At 38.2% G+C, this 20,023-nt stretch overlaps 1 protein-coding gene across 5 annotated transcripts in view; it reads left to right on the plus strand.

The window, feature by feature from the left end:
• roraa (RAR-related orphan receptor A, paralog a) overlaps positions 1-20,023 on the plus strand; it is a 512,855-nt gene that overhangs the window by 466,260 nt on the left and 26,572 nt on the right. For 4 of the 5 annotated variants that reach the window (XM_087310917.1, XM_087310916.1, NM_001110167.1 and 1 more), the window contains 1 exon segment: positions 16,096-16,181. Coding sequence is in view for 2 of the 5 variants with exons in the window: in XM_087310916.1 (XP_087167042.1) it covers positions 16,096-16,181 (86 nt within the window). In the remaining 3 variants the exon portion in view is untranslated. 5 annotated transcript variants of the gene reach the window in all.

Below are 20,023 nucleotides of genomic sequence, written 5' to 3' on the forward strand. Positions count from 1 at the left end.
GTAGTACTTTTTAATACGTTTTCACTGTCAACAGAGACGGCTGCATCGCAAATTTGTGCATTTGAGCCATTAGCTCAATGTAGATCACTCAGAATGATTTGTTTAATTGATGTGGCCAATGATGTTACACTTAAATGGCCATGAAACCCCCTCGTTTCAGCAGGGTGTTTTCACACCTCTACTTTGGAAAAAGTCAGAAAAGTGGGCGTGTCCAGCTCTGTTTAGGGGGGAGTGTCAGAGGAAGAAAAGTGGGATGGTGTGGGAGTGTCTGTTTGGGCACGCGCGAGTTTCAGAGTCAAAATACACACAAACACACAGTAGAAAGTGATGGTGTTTAACCTACATGGACATCTGTAGTCGAATTATTTGCCAAATTATTAAATGGTGGACTTTAACTGCAGTTTGGCTCTTTTATTCAGGGAATTCATTCATGCCCCTCGCGACAAACGAGATATTTGATTCGAGGAATTGCTCTAAGCGTGTATTTTCATGCAATGTTTGATACCGCACGGCGAATGAGAGAAAAAGACCCTCCGCATTTCCCGGAAACTTAGATGCACACGGCAGGTAGCGTCAGAAAGCCGCGTGTGTTATTCCGGTCACTAAATGCGGTGAAAACCCTTCACGAGGTTAAAGTTTGGTTGTGGTGCTAACATGTTTACACTCGGTGCAATGGTTAACTTCTTCGATACGAACAAACTGAATAAACAAAGAGCACTGGTCGCTCACTTACCAAATCTGTAGAGACAGGACAATCACCAGCAACTAGAGCTGCGTCTTTATTAAGAGGAGACTAAAGCGAATCCGGATCTCAGCGTTTGCAGATAAGAACAGCTCTCAGGTAAGCAATGTTCCTCCTTAGACACGTAAGTTATTGTTGTCGCGCGTCGCGTACACTGTTAATCCACACGTGACTCCAGCTGAGCTCTCACAGAGAGAAAATGAAAACAAAACTTAACTGCAGCAAACTATAAAAGCAACACTTCACGCTTGTTTTGCCAACACAACGTGGCGTCTCTGTCGTCTAAACACTGTGACAGTAATGAATATTAATGAAGTTGCACAATAGAGCGCGCTGATTGGTTTGAACCAAGCCTTACTCATGCATTAATGCATCACACTGTAAGACGTAATAAGACACACTCTGGCACAGACGTCCAGTCTGCACGCTGGATTACACGCTATTATGTCATGACCGTGACGCAGCTTCAAAAATTCGTTTCAAACCGGACGTACGAATTTGCTTGAAATAACGCAAAAACTTTACACTTTTAAGTGAAATATAGGTGTCCTAATAGTGTTTTTAGCAGTGTGGGACACATATACGACAGCTCAAAAAATGTGTTTTGGTGTTTCGTGACCCTTTAAAGGTGCAGTGTGTAGGTTTGACACCCAGAGGTTGAACTAGGTATTACACACTTGAAATTGAACTTTAGAGCTGTGGCTCAGTGCAGGCCATCACATATCAGTGATTCAGCATCTACATTTAATAATGTTAAAGAGGTTTAATGTGTATTAATTTGATTACAAACCTTACCCTTTCATCGGAAACCTTACCATTTTCATAGCACTGTTTCCTCACAGCAAGATGGTCACTGGTTCAAGCCCTGGCTGGATCAATTGGCATTTCTGTGTGGAGTTTGCATGTTCTCCCTGTGTTGGCGTGGGTTTTCTCCGGGTCCCCCTTACAGTCATGCGCTATAGGTGAATTGGGCAAGCGAAACTATCCATAGTTTATGAGTGCAATGCGAGCGTGTACGGAGGTTTCTCAATACTGGGTTGCAGCTGGAAGGGCATCTGCTGTGTAAAACATTTGCTGTATTAGTTGGCGGTTCATTCCCCTGTGGCGACCCCTGATTAATGTATGATGAATGTATGAATGACAACTTTTTAAATAAGCAGTCATCGGTCACCAATATTTGAAAGGAGATTGTTGTGTCCCAAACACACACTTCTACAATCAACCGTGTACTTTACGAGTTTAGTGTCGTCCCACATGGAGCATTTTTTTACCAACCGGAAATTCCAACCATTTTTAATGGTTGCCAAATTAGCTAAATAAATGACCCAACTAACGTATAGTAGCAGCTTAAGCGCTTATGTAGGATAGTTGTGGTTTGGCACCCAAAAGCTCCTCCCTATTCATCAGTAGCTCCTCCTCTGATGCTGCGTTCACACCAGATGCGGAAGAAGCATCAAGTGCGAGTTATTTACCTGTTAAGTCAATGCAAAGGCACGAATAGACATCCTGCGGCATGATACGCGCGAATGAGGCGGCACGAATTATGAGATTTGCAAGAATGAAGTAGCGTGAGTTGAGCGTTTTGTGCGATTGATGCACTTAACGCACGTATCGCATCTTTCACACAAATCGTTTGAGTTTAAAAATCTGAACTTCAGCAGACATTCGCGCTGTGTTAACCAATCAGCAGTTTGCTCTTGCGGGGGAGTGATTATGACGTAGCGCCTGTTGTTGGTGTCCCTGGGGGAAAATCCTCCTGCTGACATAGACAACAGTTCATCAAACTGGGCTCTGCTTAGTCTGACGCACTGCTGAACGCGAAGTTTCTGGAAGAATTTATGAGCTCATAGAGCTGGGTGTACCTCAGAAAGAATCTAGTAGACTCAGATACGGCTCCAAACAAATCGACAGTGTTTTTCAGCCTTCATAAAGCACATAAACACAGTTATTCTCTCACTAAAATCCATGTTAGCCATTTAGCAACGAAGCTAGAGTAAATGCCCCTGCTGACAAATCCAGCTTAAACCAGCCTAGGATGGTTGGCTGGTTTTAGTTGGTCGACCAGCCTGGTTTTAGAGGGGTTTTGGCAATTTCCAGGCTATTTTCCAACCATTTACAACCTGGTCTTAGCTGGTCATGCTGGAAAATAACCAGTTAAAACCAACTTGACCAACCTGGTTTTGGACATAGCTGATTTTAGTTGGGCTCCCAGCCTGGCTAGGCTGGTCAAGCTGGTTTTAGCTGGTCATCTGCTAGCCTGACCAGCTAAGACTAGACTGGAAATGGCTGTAAACCAGCCTGGAAATGGCCAAAACCCCTCTAAAATCAGGCTGGTCAACCAGCGAAAACCAGCCAACCATCCTAGGCTGGTTTAAGCTGGATTTTTCAGCAGGGCGGGCAGACAGAAACCCTGCCCATGATGCAAATCAGTGTATATTGCTCAGTGAATTTAACGCACGAATGAAGTAAGTAAATTCAACATGTTTACACGTCTATTTAGTCGCGAGTAGCGCGATTTATCCGTGCATTCCGCGTCTGGTGTGAACACAGCACTATGCTATGCTAGCAAATTTACGAGCTCTGAATGTGTGTATTCATATGTGCACTCATTTTTTTGTTGAATTTTCTGTGTAAACCCTGCTGAAAAATCCAGTTTAAACCAGCCTAGGCTTGTTGGCTGGTTTTAGCTGGTTGACCAGCCTGGTTTTAGAGGGGTTTTGGCCATTTCCAGCCTGGTCTTAGCTGGTCAGGCTGGAAAATGACCAGCTAAATCCAGCTAAAACTAGCTTGACCAGCCTGGTTTAAGCTGGACATAGCTGGTTTTGGCTGGACTCCCAGCCTGGCTAGGCTGATCAAGTTGGTTTTAGCTGGTCATCTCCCAGCCTGACCAGCTAAGACCAGGCTGTAAATGGCTGGAAACCAGCCTGGAAATGGCCATAACCCCTCTAAAACCAGGCTGGTCGACCAGCTAAAACCAGCCTAGGCTAGTTTAGGCTGTATTTTTCTTTAGGGAAATCCACTACTCGCAGTACAAAATGGTGCAGTAAAGTGCATAAGCATGCGATTTGGGATGCACCTCATGTGTTTGCTAAACATAAGCTTTAGTTGCACCTCAAATTGTTATTTTTGCCAGGAATGTCTTTTCGATACTCTGAACAAACCTTCAAGATACTGAGTTTGGTCATTAGCGACAAAATATAATTGTGTTTGAAAGCAAACGTGCTAATAGATTTGCTCAAAAAAAGTGTTGGATACTGGTGTACTAGTGCAATGGGTTAAGCTCTCAGCTTTATGAATGTGTGTCCTTATAGCTTAAGCGGATAATCCTAATCCCACCAGGTTATGTCAACAATCCAACAATTCAGCGAGATTTTAGCCCAGAGCGGGAATAACTAGAGGCATTTTGTGCTGATTTGCATGCAGGAGAGAATGTGCCACAAATGCGTTGTTAGCTCTTTGGCCCATCGCTAGTCACCTAGCTTGATTTTTAGCACGCCAGACAAACAATATCACTGACATCTGTGTGCTGAAATGGAGATTGGGATGTTTTTCTGCTGCTGAACAGAAAAAAAGACTCATCATTTTGTATGCGCAGACGAGAAGGAGCACTCTGGTGAAGTTAGCGATCCACCCTCCCCCACTAGCCGAGTCTTGAAATCCTCCATTAGCAAGCGAACGCTCTTGAATATTTCACACGCCTTCAATATATTGTGTCAACATCACACTTTTCGCCTCACTCTCAGAACGAAGCTCCTCAGGTACAAATGAGGCAAGAGCACTTTTAAGAAGCGTTGGGCGCGGAAAATGAGTGCCTTTGTGATGCTGATGTCAGCACTAATGCGCTAAAGAATACAGAGTAACTGTGACAGTTAGCGCTGAGGCGTTAGCATGCGTTATGGTGAAATGATTATTGTCTCTAGTTTGTTTTTGACGAGCAACGTTTTGCTGCTGTTTTCATCCTTTTCAGGTTTTATTTGGGAAGAAAGACTTGAATTAAAGTCTTCCAACTTCAGAGGAAAACAAGTGACAGTCAGAGATTCGGTTCATTCTTGGTGCTCCGTTTGCTAATGCTAAAATTAATTTGCTGTAATGAAATCAAATGTGATTTTCATTTATTAACATGACTTTAAAAACAATTAATGTCACACTCTGGTTGTCGCAAATCATCATATATGGCTAAAGTGAAGCCTAGCAACTTAGCCTAGCATGTTAGCTAGCAAACATCACACTGTTTACATAAACATTGCTTGTATTTCATGTTAATATTTTGCCATATTGTTTTTAATTCAGTGGCTCAGTGGTTAGCACTGTCACCTCACAGCAAGAAGGTTTCTGGTTCAAGTCCTGGCTGGGCCGGTTGGCATTTCTGTGTGCCGTTTTCATGTTCTCCTCATGTTGGCGTGAGTTTCCTCCGCGTGCTCTGGTTTCCTCCACAGTCCAAACACATGCGCTATAGCTGATTTGGATTAGCTAAATTGGCCATAGTGCATGAGTGTGCATGGGTGTTTCCCAGTACTGGGTTGCAGCTGGAACAGTTGGTGGTTCATTATCACCTCTGATAAATCAGGGATTAAGCCGAAGGAAAATTAATGAATGAATGTTTTTAATTCTAATCTTTAAACAATAAACTGGCAACGCGGTGGCGCAGTAGGTAGTGCTGTCGCCTCACAGCAAGAAGGTCACTGGTTCGAGCCTCAGCTGGGTCAGTTGCATACCTGCCAACACTCCCGTTTTTCCCGGGAGTCTCCCGTATTTCAGACCCATCTCCCGTATTGTTGTCTCCCAGGAAAAATCCTGGAATGTTTCTCAGAGAAGGGTTTCAGCTGGAAGGGCATCCACTGGTAAAACATAAGCTGGATAAGTTGGTGGTTCATTCCACTGTGGCGACCCCGGATTCATAAAGGAACTAAGCCGACAAGAAAATGAATGAATAACAAAAAACTTAAAAGTTTCAAGTGAAGACTAATCTTGGATAGTTAACACCATTTGTTGCAAGCTTAAGTAATTAATTTCCAGCGACTGACAGTTATAGTCATTAGCATAGCCTACAAGATATTATCTATATGTTTAGATGAGTAACATTCTGCAAGTATTTGCAGTATTTGTGCTTTTATTTGATGACGATATGAGTTGAAGTGTGAAAATGCTTCAAATTCCAGCAGCAGAAATAAGGAATGACCGTTTCAATTAGCAAATTCATTAGCTAGCAAGTGCTAAATTCCTTCACTTTCATACCTTGATTTTGTCTGCTCCTGTTAAAAGCAGAAATAATTTAATAATAGTGTCACATAATGTTACATATCAACACACAATTTATCCTAGCTTAGCTTAGCCTATAACATACCAAAATTGGATTAGCTCTCATAGATAACACATGGGCATCGCTAATTCTGTTTCATCGCTACATTTGTTATATGTTAAACTTATTCCTAAGATGAAGCTGAAACATATGATTGCAGATGGATTGTATTTAAAATATAGCTCTCTTAAATATCAGATCATATGGACTCTTAAACGTGAGATGTATTATTTGCAGTGTCTTTTGCGGTTGTGACATATATAGCAGTCTCCGGCTAGCCAAACTGTCACGGCTGATGCTGCGCTATGAAATATGGCCTGGGTCTGAATTTATGTGCATGAACTATGCGCCGTACCAATTAAAATGGCCATTTGGCGAGCAAGTGACAAGTGTGTTTGATGTTAGCAGAAACTGAGGGGCTTCTGTTAGCTCGTCTCCCACGAGGCCTGATTTGAGCGCTGTAAAAAGGGCATGGCGGAGATTGCGACTGGGATGAGAAAAGAGGGACGGAGGGGCGATAGACGGAGAGAAAGATAGCATTAGCGGAGAGAAGGGACAGCAAAATGACACGTCACTCCTCCTCGGGGCTCCGTCTCGCTGTCAGCTCTGACTCAGTGACCTTGAAGTGGGTTTTAGGAAGTCACAACAGAGCGGATTGAACTAACAAGCTGCATCACAGTCGCTCGTTTCTACCAATGTCGACGCTTTGGGAGTCATTTAGCGCCGGGTTTGATCTTTAGCATTAGCCTGGCCCTCTGCCCTTTTATTTGCGTAATTCTGCGTGTGTTTTTGTGTGTGTTTGATGTAGCCTGTAGGCTAAGAGCATCTCAACCAGCAGTGATATTGCAGAATTGGTGCACTACTTATTTGTGGTGGATTAAAAACATAGATGCAGGGTGCGAATTATACTTTGATGATCATTTTTCGATTATGTCCCTGCTGATAAATCCAGCTTAAACCAGCCTAGGCTGGTTGGCTGGTTTTAGCTGGTCGACCAGGCTGGTTTTAGAGAGGTTTTGGCCATTTCCAGGCTAGTTTCCAGCCATTTCCAGCCTGGTCTTAGCTGGTCAGGCTGGAAAATTACCAGCCAAATCCACCTAAAGCCAGCTTGACCAGCCTGGTTTAAGCTGGATATAGCTGGTTTTGGCTGGACTCCCAGCTTGGCTAGGCTGGTCAAGCTGGTTTTAGCTGGTCATCTCCCAGCCTGACCAGCTAAGACCAGGCCGGAAATGGCTGGAAACCAGCCTGGAAGTGGCCAAAACCCCTCTAAAACCAGCCTGGTCGACCAGCTAAAACCAGCCAATCAGCCTAGGCTGGTTTAAGCTGGATTTTTCAGCAGGGAACGTTCTACAATATGCCTTGTTGATTTACATATTTAATTGAACTCAATTACATCTAATGCTTTGATCAAACTTGTTTTCAGTGTTTTGAGGGCTATTGAGTGCTTCTAAGTGGCATTTGTGATATTAAATAAACTGTGACAGGTTTGCTTTCCTGCACTTATTAATGGATGACCATGAAAGACTGCACATATTTTTTATTTTACTGTTTAACTTCCATCTGCGAGCCAGTGTCTGATAAAAGAAACGATGCATCTGGTTTTACTGACACCTACAAATGCCTACTTTACAACTCACGCCGTCTGTTGGTGCTCCTGATTTGCCGATGTATAAAATTTTTTGTCGCAAACATGCATTCACAATGGTATGAACCTTTAGAAGTTATCTATTATTTTAATTATGAATATTATTGAAGATACAGATCAGAGGAAACAATTTCATATCTATTAAACGGCAGACGCCCCCATACATCTTGTTTTGATGTTCTTCAGGGGGGGGGATCATGCATTCATAATGGGGTCAGACCATATATATATACCAGCTACACACACAACAGTTCCGTCTGGTTCTCGAATCTGATTGGCTGATAGCCATGATATATTTAAGAAATATCAGCACCCGTACAGCCTCTTTACCCTTTGTGTATTACTCCACCCACATACAGCCAGCAACAAGCAAACTGTTGTATAAACGCAATATCACACGAGTAGCAGTGCCAATATACAGCCATATCGCACTGCTACTCATGTGATATTGCTTATATGTATATATACAGTGTGTGTGTATATATATATATATATATATATATATATATATATATATATATATATATATATATATATATATATATATATATATATACAGTTAAAGTCAGAATTATTAGCCCCCCCTTTGATTTTTTTGGAAAAAGTTTTATTTGTTTTATTTCGGCTAGAATAAAAGCAGTTTTTAATTTTTTAAACATCATTTTAGGGACAAAATTTTTAGCCTCTTTAAGCTATTTTTGTTCACCATAGTCTACAGAACAAACCATCATTATACAATAACTTGCCCAATTACCCTAACCTGCCTAGTTCACCTAATTAACCTAGTTAAGCCTTTAAATGTCACTTTGAGCTTTATAGAAGTGTCTTGAAAAATATCTAGTCAAATATTATTTACTGTCATCATGGCAAAGATCAAATAAATGTATTAGAAATGTTGTCAGAATTGTAAAGTTATTAGAAATGAGTTATTAAAACTATTATGTTTAGAAATGTGTTGAAAAAAATCTTCTCTCCATTAAACAGAAATTGGGAGAAAAAATAAATAATGTAGGGGGGCTAATATTAATAATAATAAAAATATATAAACTCTAGAATGACAATTTTAGCAAATACTTGAATACTTTAGGAGGAATATTGTAAAATTGTAAAATCTAAATCATTATTATCATAATTTTATTTACAGTAAATAGTTTCCAATGTATTTTTATGAGAAAACTGACTAATAACAACTAGTATAGACCTTTATATCATAATATTAAAGCATATTGTGATTTATAATTAAGAGTGTGTTTTTGTGTGTGTTTGATGTAGCCTGTAGGCTGAGAGCAGCAGTAGTATTGCAGTATTGGTGAACATCTTGTTTGCGGTGTGATAAAAATGATAGGTTTATAATCTAGGTGGTGTAGTTATCACAGTAAGCTTTTTAAAGGATTAATGAATATACATTGTGAACACTTCAGAAAGCATTTTTATTGCAATTTTATGATTTTATTATTGTCAAAGTGAATATATTTAGAGTATTTATATATATATATATATATATATATATATATATATATATATATATATATATATATATATATATATATATATATATATATATTTTTTTTTTTTTTTTTTTTCCCCAGACATGGGTTGTGGCTGGAAGGGCATTCGCTGCGTAAAAACACGCTGGATAAGTTGGCGGTTCATTCTGCTGTGGTGACCCCGGATTATTAAAGGGACTAAGCCGACAAGAAAATGAAATGAAATGAATATATATCTAGAGAATATATATAAAATGAATTTTTTAGCAAATACTTCAGGAGGAATATTGTAATATTGTAAAATGTAAATTATTATTACCATAATTTTAGTTACAGTGAATTTTTGATGTATTTATATGAGAAAATTGACTAATAATAATAATTATTATTATTAATTATTATTATTTAAATTAATTATTCCTTATTTTGGTCAGTGTGTTTTCTAAAGTGTTCGCAATATTTTACAGTATTGTTCAAAATTGTATCATCTTCGTCATCACAGAGATTTTTTATTAAATAATTATTATGAATTATTTAGGAAGCAAATGTATTTGTTTTTTTTACTACTAATACTATTAGTAGTAGTAGTAAACAATAGTAAAGATTAACAATGTTTTCTATTATGTATATATAAATTGTTTAATAATTATTATTAAGAGCTTAATAAAAAAATATGATAGTATTTTACATAATTACTAATGTAATTTTACAGAATTCCATTACTAAGTCCTCATTTGCTTAATGTATTTATAGGCAATGGAATTATTGATAATGATAATAATACCAATAATTATAATAATAATAGTATATTAAAAAGTATATTTTAGTTTATTTTTATTATTATTATTAGTCACAATATTCATTCCAAGGAGTTTTTGCATGAAAAAATCAGTGTAAAATTGTTGTATTTGTGAATTTTTGTGTCTTTTTCTAACAATTAAAATAGATTGTGAACACTTCTGCAATTTCTGCTTTCAGATTTGTTAATATATTTAGAAACAGTTGTTTTCTGCATTAGACTTTACAACTGTAGCATCTCCGAAAACAGAGCAATATCTTACTATGTCCCCCCCCCTCTAAAGGTTATTCAGTTCCCCGGCGTTTTCAAATACCACCCTGTAAACATGTGGAAGCATTCGAGCGACTGTATATTGTGTGTTATTAGCCGAGTGTGTTTGTTCTGGAGCTGGATGAATTACTCCCCGTCCTAATCTTGCTGTGAGGATTTCTTTTCCTCCTTCTCTCCGGCAGAACAATTTGGGTTTAGCGCTCTCTCCGTAGACAAAAGCAGCTCGGATCCAGCAGCCCGAGCCAGGCAGGAGACAAAGAGCTTTGTGAGGGTTTCATGTGGAGGCCTGGCGAGAGCGAGAATCCGACCCAAACCCCAAACCCGACTGCCCATTTATGCCCTATTTGCTCCTTGTTAAACTGTATTAAATAGAAATATGTATTAAAAAGAAATTCACCAGGGGTCGCCACAGTGGAATGAACCGCCAACTATTCCAGCATATGTTTTACACAGCGGATGCCCTTCCAGCTGCAACGTTGTACTGTAAAACACCCAATCACACACATTTATACACTACGGCCAATTTAGTCAATTCACCTATAGTGTTCCCTATTAAGTTACTGTTCAATAAGCTCCAGATTTGGCTCCAGTGCAGACTAATCTAAAGTATATGCACAAATATAATATTGTAAAACCTCCTGTAGAAAATATGAATCTAAATAGGAGATTTGTGAGGGGCGTATACTCTTATGTTGAGCACTGTAAGTCTCTGACTGAGTAATAGAATGGTCGTGTACAAGCAAGCAAGTGCACCTGCTTTTCCATGGCGAAAATGAAGGGCCCTCTGAGCAGCGCCTGTAGGGAGCGAGTCAGATAGCAGCCCCGTAGGCTTGAACCCGCAGCCTGTAGTCTGTGATGCCAGCGGCGTGGAGGATTATGAGCCGGTACTCGCAGCCCTATACTGCCACCTACAGGCAGGGGCGGGGAACTGCGGCTCCTCTCCTGGACCTCAACCGCAGCCAGCCTTAATTACAGCATGCTTCAGTTGTTGTGAGTGCATGTCAGAACAAATTATGTAAGTAATGAGGCTGAAAATGCTAAAGGAGTAGGAACACACTGGCGCGCTAATGCTCATGCCGAGAGAACACAAAAACAAACAGCGGAGTGCACTGGACGTGATTTTTTTGTGTTGTTTTTTTTGTGTTTGAGAAATACAGCAGAAATTATTGTTTCATAGGGCTGTGCAATATCATTATATATATATATATATATATATATATATATATATATATATATATATATATATATATTCATTTATTAATTTTCTTGTCGGCTTAGTCACTTTATTAATCCGGGGTTGCCACAGCTGATTGAACCACCAACTTATCCAGCACATGCCCTTCCAGCTGCAACCCATATCTGTGAAATATAAATGTATATTTATAAACTATATATATATATATATATATATATATATATATATATATATATATATATATATATATATATATATATATATAAATAATAAAAAATTATATATATATATAATTATAATATATATAATTTATTTATTTATAAGTGTATAGCTTCATATGTCACACAAAATACATTGGTTATGGAAAAACCTTTCGTAATTTATATGAGCAAAATATTACACGTCAGAACCATTGCAAAAAAGTTGCAATCCTGAAAGCACAATGTTTACATTATATATACACAAGCCCAAAATGATTCATATATGTATATATATATATATATATATATATATATATATATATATATATGTATATGTATGTATATATATATATATATATATATATATATATATATATATATATATATATATATATATATATATATATATATATACATATATATATATATATATACATATATATACATATATATATATATATACATATATATATATATATATATATATATATGTATATACTTGTCTATCTATCTATCTATCTATCTATCTATCTATCTATCTATCTTTATTTATATATAGTGAATCATTTTGAGTCTGACTATATATATATATATATATATATATATATATATATATATATATATATATATATATATTAGTTCATTATCGTTAATTTCGTGATGTCACAAAATACAGGGATTATGGTAATACTTTACATAATTTATATGCACACAATTTTACACGCCAGCAGAATTGCGAGAAAGTTACATTCTTGAAGGCACACTGTTTGCATTTAGTGTTTTATTTAGTAATGCTTTTTTTATTTTTATGTTCGACCTGTTATCATTATTTTTTACAGTGTTTTATAGTTTATTAATGTTTATGTTTTATTCCTTCATAAATAAATAGATAAGTGAGAAATATTAATGAGTACATTTCTGAAGACACGCTTTAAAATGTTAAAAAGAAATAGTTCTTTACATGCAGCCAATATTAATATTATCTGATTAACTTTACCTAAATGGTATCCTATCTCGTAATATTGTTATCAGGAAATAAGACGACTTTATGTCGTAACATGAGATTTCTGTGAGAAAGTTGCAATCTTAAAAGCACATTTTATACAGTAATCATTAGTTTTTGAAAAGTGTTTAATATTTTATTAATGTTTATTTATTTTATTAATTCATTTATAAATAAAGTGAGAAATAGGAAGTCAATTTTGTAGTAAGTACTTTTAAATGTAAAAAATAAATAGTTATTTTTGGTCAATAAACAGTTGAAGTCAGAATTATTCGCCCCCCTGATTATTTTTTTCCCAATTTCTTTTTAACAGAGAGCAGATTTTTTTCAGCACATTTCTAAACATATTAGTCTTAATAACTCATCTCTAATAACTGACTTATTTTATCTTTGCCATGATGACAGTAAATAATATTTGACTAGATATTTTTCAAGACACTTCTATACAGCTTAAAGTAACATTTTAAAGGCTTAACTAGGTTAATTAACTAGGCAGGTTTGGGTAATTAGGCAAGTTATTGTATATTCTGTAGACTATCGAAAAAATATAGCTTAAAGGGGCTAATAATATTGTCCTTAAAATGGTGTTTAAAAAAATTGAAAACTGCTTTTATTCTAGCCGAAATAAAACAAATAAGACTTTTTCCAGAAGAAAAAATATTATCAGACATACTGTGTAAATTTCCTTGCTCTGTTAAACATCATTTGGGAAATATTTAAAACAGAAAATTTAATTCAAAGGGGGGCTAATAATTATGACTTCAACTGTATATAAATATTAATTGATTGAATTTACGGAAATGATACTATATGGTGATATATATTGTTATAAGGAAATGAGACGACTGTATATTGTAACATGAGATTTTTGTCATGTCAGCCAGCCCTTATTAAAAATTAATCATGAAGTAACGTGATCAGAGAAGTTAGCACATCTGCCAATTCCCGCGAGGATGCCCTCCTGAGGATTTGTATCAGTGATTGTCGCAAAACACGCAGAATCTTGACCAGACGGACTGTGTAGCGGCGCAGGGTTAGTGGATCATCAGCGCAGAGCAGAAGCAGAACAGGAGACCCTTGGCAGCGCTGCGGGGATGTTGACATTATCCAGATGACACAACGGGAGCTTGAAGGCAGATGATGAAGTGGGCCGCCGCCGATGCGTCGCTCAGCGGTGGCAAATTTTGATGTGTGCAAATTAATTCTGTACGATCGGATTTATAAGGTGCACTAAAATATTACGGAGCCTCAGTGTTTTGGCTGGAGGTAGGCAAGTAGCTGCAGGGAACTTTGGCTCGGGATCTAAGGGAACTAGAGGGAGCAATTTCTGTCAAGTAGAAATAAAATGCTTAGGCTACATTAAACAGTGACTGTTCAGCTGTAATCCGGCTAAATATAGAGTGAAGCTCTTGCGCGGGGAAGGTCTATTTTGCAATGGCCAGAGGTTCGGTTCAGGTCCTTTGATGTGATTATAGTGCCGTGGCCTTTGCTTGGAGATGCCTCGCTTTATCAAGGAGAGCCGGGTTTTATCTGTCGGAATCAATATCTACTGTGTTTCCAAACAAACGGTTCACTCAGAAATTGAACTTCCTTCTTTTTTTTCCTGAATCTGTATGGATTTTTTTGTTTTTCTCTTTTGAAACACAAAAGGAGATATTTGGTCAAGTGTTAACGTTGCTCTTTTCCATACAATGAGCAAAGCAGCACTCTGACATGTAGCGCAGTAGTGCTTCAGGCAACCTAAGTTTCTGTCAAGTAAGATGTGGCATAAAATAGAGCAAATATACAAAATTTTGTCTTAGCTTGAGATGTAGTGGTCATTCAGTTTCATTGACAGAGAAAGGGTTGCATGAACTTTGCTCTAAACCTCTTATTTTATGTTAGATGTAAAAATGAAAAGAGGTGTGGGTTTGGAATGGCATTAGGGTGGGTATAAATAGCAACATTTGTATTTTGAAGTAAAATATCTCTTTAAATGTGGGCCTTCAGAGTACAAGTGAGCCTGGCCTGGTTAGCTTGACACCACCGCTTGACTAAACAAACCACACTTCATGAACTAAACCAAATTTCACACATGAAATTAAAAAAATGCAATGCAAATCCAATCAGAATTGGTAAACAAAGCTACAGTAGGCCTCTCTTATATATATATATATATATATATATATATATATATATATATATATATATATATATATATGTGTGTGTGTGTGTGTGTGTGTGTGTGTGTGTGTGTGTATATATATATATATATATATATATATATATATATATATACACATACATACATACATACATATATACATACATATGTGTGTGTGTGTGTGTGTGTGTGTGTGTATATATATATATATATATATATATATATATATATATATATATATATATATATATATATATATATATATATATATATATATATTTAGATATTTATATATAGGGATGTGCAGAGCAGCCAGTATTTGTATATGTATTTGTATTTGTTGAGGAGGGAAATGTATTTGTATTTGTATTCGAGTAAAATTCAAAGTGGCGTAAAAATATGTATTTTTTTTCTATTACACTTCTAATTTACGTTATAGTGTAAATATTGTTTAATTATATCCATTATAATAATTATGGATATGCAATATTGGTTTATATTATTGGCAATATGATGTTTACTTATGTAAATGTCTAGAAATATATGTGCAATCCACCGGACCCAATGCACCTAACCCAGACTGAGCTGGGATCAAACCGGCGATTCTTTGCATGGGAGTTGGTTGCTCTAACAAAGAGGCTAAAGCCCATGGCCTCTAGAGTCTGTCGCTGGAGCACCTTAATAGGTCAGAGGAGTGAGGTTTACCTGCATAGAACCTGATCGAACCCACTTGAACCAATTAATTAGGACATGAACAGCATTGATAATTACAGGCAAGTTGTTTGATATGGGTTGCAACTGACATCTGCAGGAAGGTAGATCTCCAGGAACAAGGTTGAGCATCCCTGGTCCAGTTAGTTAGTCTAGTCGTAGTAGTGTAGTTTAGTTTTTTTTTTTTTTTTTTTTTTGCCTTCTGGACTCGACTATATCTCGCGGTGCTAAAACTACTACTGGTATTAAAATATGTGGGATTTTAGAGCAACAAACAGAACTTCAGTCCAGTCCAGTCATATGGTAAAGAATTGGGATCTCTCGATATTACAGCCCAAAGGCTCCGCAGGAAACAACGGTGCTTCATTGCAACTGCATTTGTTTCTAAGTCATGGGTTGGCATCACAATTCTGAGGGTTTTCTGTTTAAAGTCAGAATGGCCTCCTCCAAACACGCCGCAGCCGAGGGTGGCAGGGACGTGATGCGTTTGAAGCTCGGCGCTGTTTCATGTCGAAACATGCAGCCGTGGAGGAGGTGTTGCGCGCCGACTGGTGACAGTGAAAAATCCTGACAGTGTCTTCTCTCTTTTCTCTCTCCGCAGCTCAAATCGAAATAATTCCCTGCAAGATCTGTGGAGACAAATCATCAGGCATCCATTATGGCGTGATAACGTGCGAGGGCTGCAAGGTAAGAAGCTAAACAACCCTGTCAGAGAAAGAAAAGGCGGGAAAAGCCAACAAATGAGACGTTGCGGGAAAAATAACAGTATTGAAAGGAAAACAGCGCTTAGAGGACTTTGCAATTCACATAGCCAGTTTGAAATGTTGCTAAATATGTCACAATTACAATGAGATGACAATCCTTGGGTCTTGTTTTTCCTTACCTCCTTTGCTGCACTTGACCTTTTCTTCCTAGATAACACCATCAAAAAAGCAAGCCATTTTCCTTACAATAACTTCTGTTATTTTTCCTCGATCTCTGTCCTGGAGGGCCGGTGTCCTTCAGATTTTAGCTCCAACCCCAATCAGACACCTGGGCTAGCTAATCAAGCTCTTCCTAGGCTTTCTAGAAACATCAATGCAGGTGTGTTGAGGCAAGTTGGAGCTAAAATCTGCAGAACACCTGACCTCCAGGATCGAGATTGAGATATCCTGGTCTACAAGAATGTTGTGGCGAGTATTCTGATTTTTAATATGACTCTCTGGGATATGATAACCTGAGTGTTGTAAACCGAGCTAATCTGTTCAGGATTGTGAAAGAGTGAAGTAGGATACTAGTAAAGATACTTAAATGATCTCTGCCCATGTAAAGTACCCCTTCCACTTGCATCACAGCGGAAAGAAAAAGCAGGAAAAGCCAACAAATGAGATGTTACGGGAAAAATAACACAAGTAATTATAAGAAAAAACAGCGCTTACAGGACTTTGCCATTCAATTCTTGGGTCTTGTTTTTCTTTACCTCTCTTGTTGCACTTGCCCTCTTTTGTCCTAAATAAACCATCAAAACAGGAAGCCGTTTTCTTACAAAATCTTCTGTTATTTTTCCTCAATCTCTGTCCTGGAGGGCCGGTGTCCTGCAGATTTTAGCTCCAACCCCAATCAGACACCTGGGCAAGCTAATCAAGCTCTTACTAGGCTTTCTAGAAACATCCAATCAGGTGTGTTGAGGCAAGTTGGAGCTAAAATCTGCAGGACACCTGACCTCCAGGGTCGAGATTGAGATATCCTGGTCTACAAGAATGTTGTGGCGAGTATTCTGATTTTTAATATGACTCCCTGTGGTATGAGAACCTGAGTTGTAAACTGAGCTAATCTGTTTAGGATTGTGAAAGAGTGAAGTAGGATACTAGTAAAGACACTTGAATGATCTCTGCCAGTGTAAAGTACTACCTGCATCAAAGAAAAAGCGGGAAAAGCCAACAAATGAGACATTCCAGGTTATTGTAAAGAAAACAGCGCTTACAGGACTTTGCGATTCAATCCTTGGGTCTTGTTTTTCACCTCTCTTTCTGCACTTGACCTTTTTTTCTTTAATACAACCGTCAAAAAGGAAGCTCTTTGCATCAAAGTGGCAAAGAAAAAGCGGGAAAGGCCAACAAATGAGACATTCCACGAAACATAACAGAAGTTATTGTGAGGCAAATGATGCTTGTAGGACTTCGCAATTGTTACTAACTCGCATAGCCAGTTTGAAACGTTGCTAAAAATGTCACGATTACAACGAGACGACAATCCCAGCGTCTTGTTTTTCTTTACCTCCTTTGCTACACTTGACTTTTTTTCTTAAATAAAACTGTCAAAAGAGGAAGCTCTTTGCATCACAGCACATCGTTAGCAGTTTTGCAACCACGTCCTCCCACCGACGCTCCTCTTTTCGTGCATTTTTCAAACACGCCGTCCACTCAGCAAACAGGAATTTTGTGCTTATTGTGTATTCCTGTTTGCTGCCTGTCACCGGAGCGACTCGTTAGCATTCCGCGAGCAGGCTCGGCAGAAACAAACGTGCGGACGCGGCTCCTGAATGGCGTGCTTTTTTGTTTTCCCGCACACAATAGACAAGACTCTCTGCTCAGCATCTCCCACCGTCACTCACTCGGCAGCAGAAACGCGCGAGCCTGAAGAATAAACTGCTGAAATGTATCTTTAATGGTTACTAATTACTCGAGGCACGGAGACATTTAATGATATGTGCGAGCACACCGCTCCGGCCCATAAATCATAGCATTATTAAGGAGCGCTGCTTGTCACCGCCAGTCCTACCCCGCTTTCATAATGGCTGCCATTAGAAAGCAACTTGGCAGCTGTCAGCTGTTTTCTAGTAATTAAACAGCCAATGAGCAACTAATTAAGACATATGTGTATGGAGCTGTGGAGTGGGGTGTGTTAATGACGAGCTGGAATCAATTCATTAAGTCAAAGGGATGAGAAATCAACTCAACGTAGGCGCCCGCTCCTTCCCCCTCGCAGCACCGCCGGGTTCGGCCTTGGTTTTTTCGACATTAATAACCTCGCGCAAACTCGCCATTATTTACTACCTTTCTCACCCATTGCGGTACTAGCAGTGCCAATCGTTAATGAGGAAAAATACTCCTTCCAAACTGCTTTTTATAGTTACAGCGGCAACGTATGCATAGTTCAGATGTATCCTGAGTGAAGACAAATACTTCTATATGATCGAGACAAGCGTTTGTAAAGCCGCCACCATCTGTTTAGCATTTGCCACAGGAATGTTTATTTATGAGCACTTCATGTGGAGTAATATGTGCTAGTAAGGTAAAGATCAGAGTCGGAGGTCAACTTTTCAACTTTGCTATCGTGTAAATACATTAAGGTTTGCTTACAAACTAGTGATGGGAAGTCCGGATCATTTTACAGACTCGAATCTTTGAGTCTCGTTCATCGAGATGAACAAATCTTTTTTCGAGTCATTTCGTTTATTTGGTTCAATTTGCCAAAATATTATTAAAATGTTACGAATTGCTTCCAAACACATCTACAACCAGCCCAAAAGGTTGATTGCACGACAAATAAGTCAAAAGTAGAATATAACAAGGAGAAAATAATAATTCAATGTTTACCTGTTCTTTTGTCTATGAAGGTGTTGTTGTCTCTTTGCTCAGCTCACCTCTTCATGTCTTCTAATGTCAGGGGTTCGTTCACGTTACACTGACAGTCACATATAATCTTAATCAATGCACAGCATAAGCCGATAGGAGCCATGATCGTTCGTTCATCACGTGACAGAATGACTCAAACCCGAGGACTCGAGAGATTAATGGTTCAATTCTTTTTCCGGCTATAAACGCGTATGATTGGCCCATGATGAACAAGTGACTGGGACCCGATAGCGGACTCGAGAGATGAAGGGATCAAAACTTTTTCCGGCTCTAAACGCATATGATTGGCTCATGATGAACGAGTCACTCAGACCCGATACACAGGCCCGGATTGGCTAATCGGGAGGACCGGGAGAATTCCCGGTGGGCCGGTCTGTTTTTTGGCCGCGAGGGCCGGTGTCCCTAGCTGCTTGCACTCTCAGCAGTCACACTTTTTTCTTCTATGTATTTATTTGACCATAGCTTTACTCTTTTTAATCATTATTTTACCGTAGTGCCGCTCTTTTTATTTATTTTCTCGCAGCCCCATGAGAAAAATGCAGCCTGCAGGTTAACTAACGTTAATGATGATGATGTAATGCAACTATCGACCCCAAACAGCGGCAGCTTAGTGAATATAAGAATTCGAATAAAATGAATAAAACACCTGCTCAATGAAAATCAAATGATTCACTACATTAATAAATCTGACATAACTTGATCAGAAATCTAAAAATAGGAGAAAAAGCGCCAATGTGTATTATCGCCAATGTGGTCCAGTGGTAAGCACATTGCATTTCAATGTCGCAGACCTGTGATCGAATCTCCCATGAAAAATCTGTTTTTTTTTTTTTTTTCGATTTTATTGTTAAGACATAAAATACTGTTTAGGGCTGTTGAACATTTGAATTTCTAAAGCAGCAGTTTTCCTGA

Source organism: Danio rerio, chromosome 25 (assembly GCF_052040795.2).
Source record: "Danio rerio strain M-AB ecotype USA chromosome 25, GRCz13ab, whole genome shotgun sequence".
Classification (NCBI taxonomy): Eukaryota; Metazoa; Chordata; class Actinopteri; order Cypriniformes; family Danionidae; genus Danio; species Danio rerio.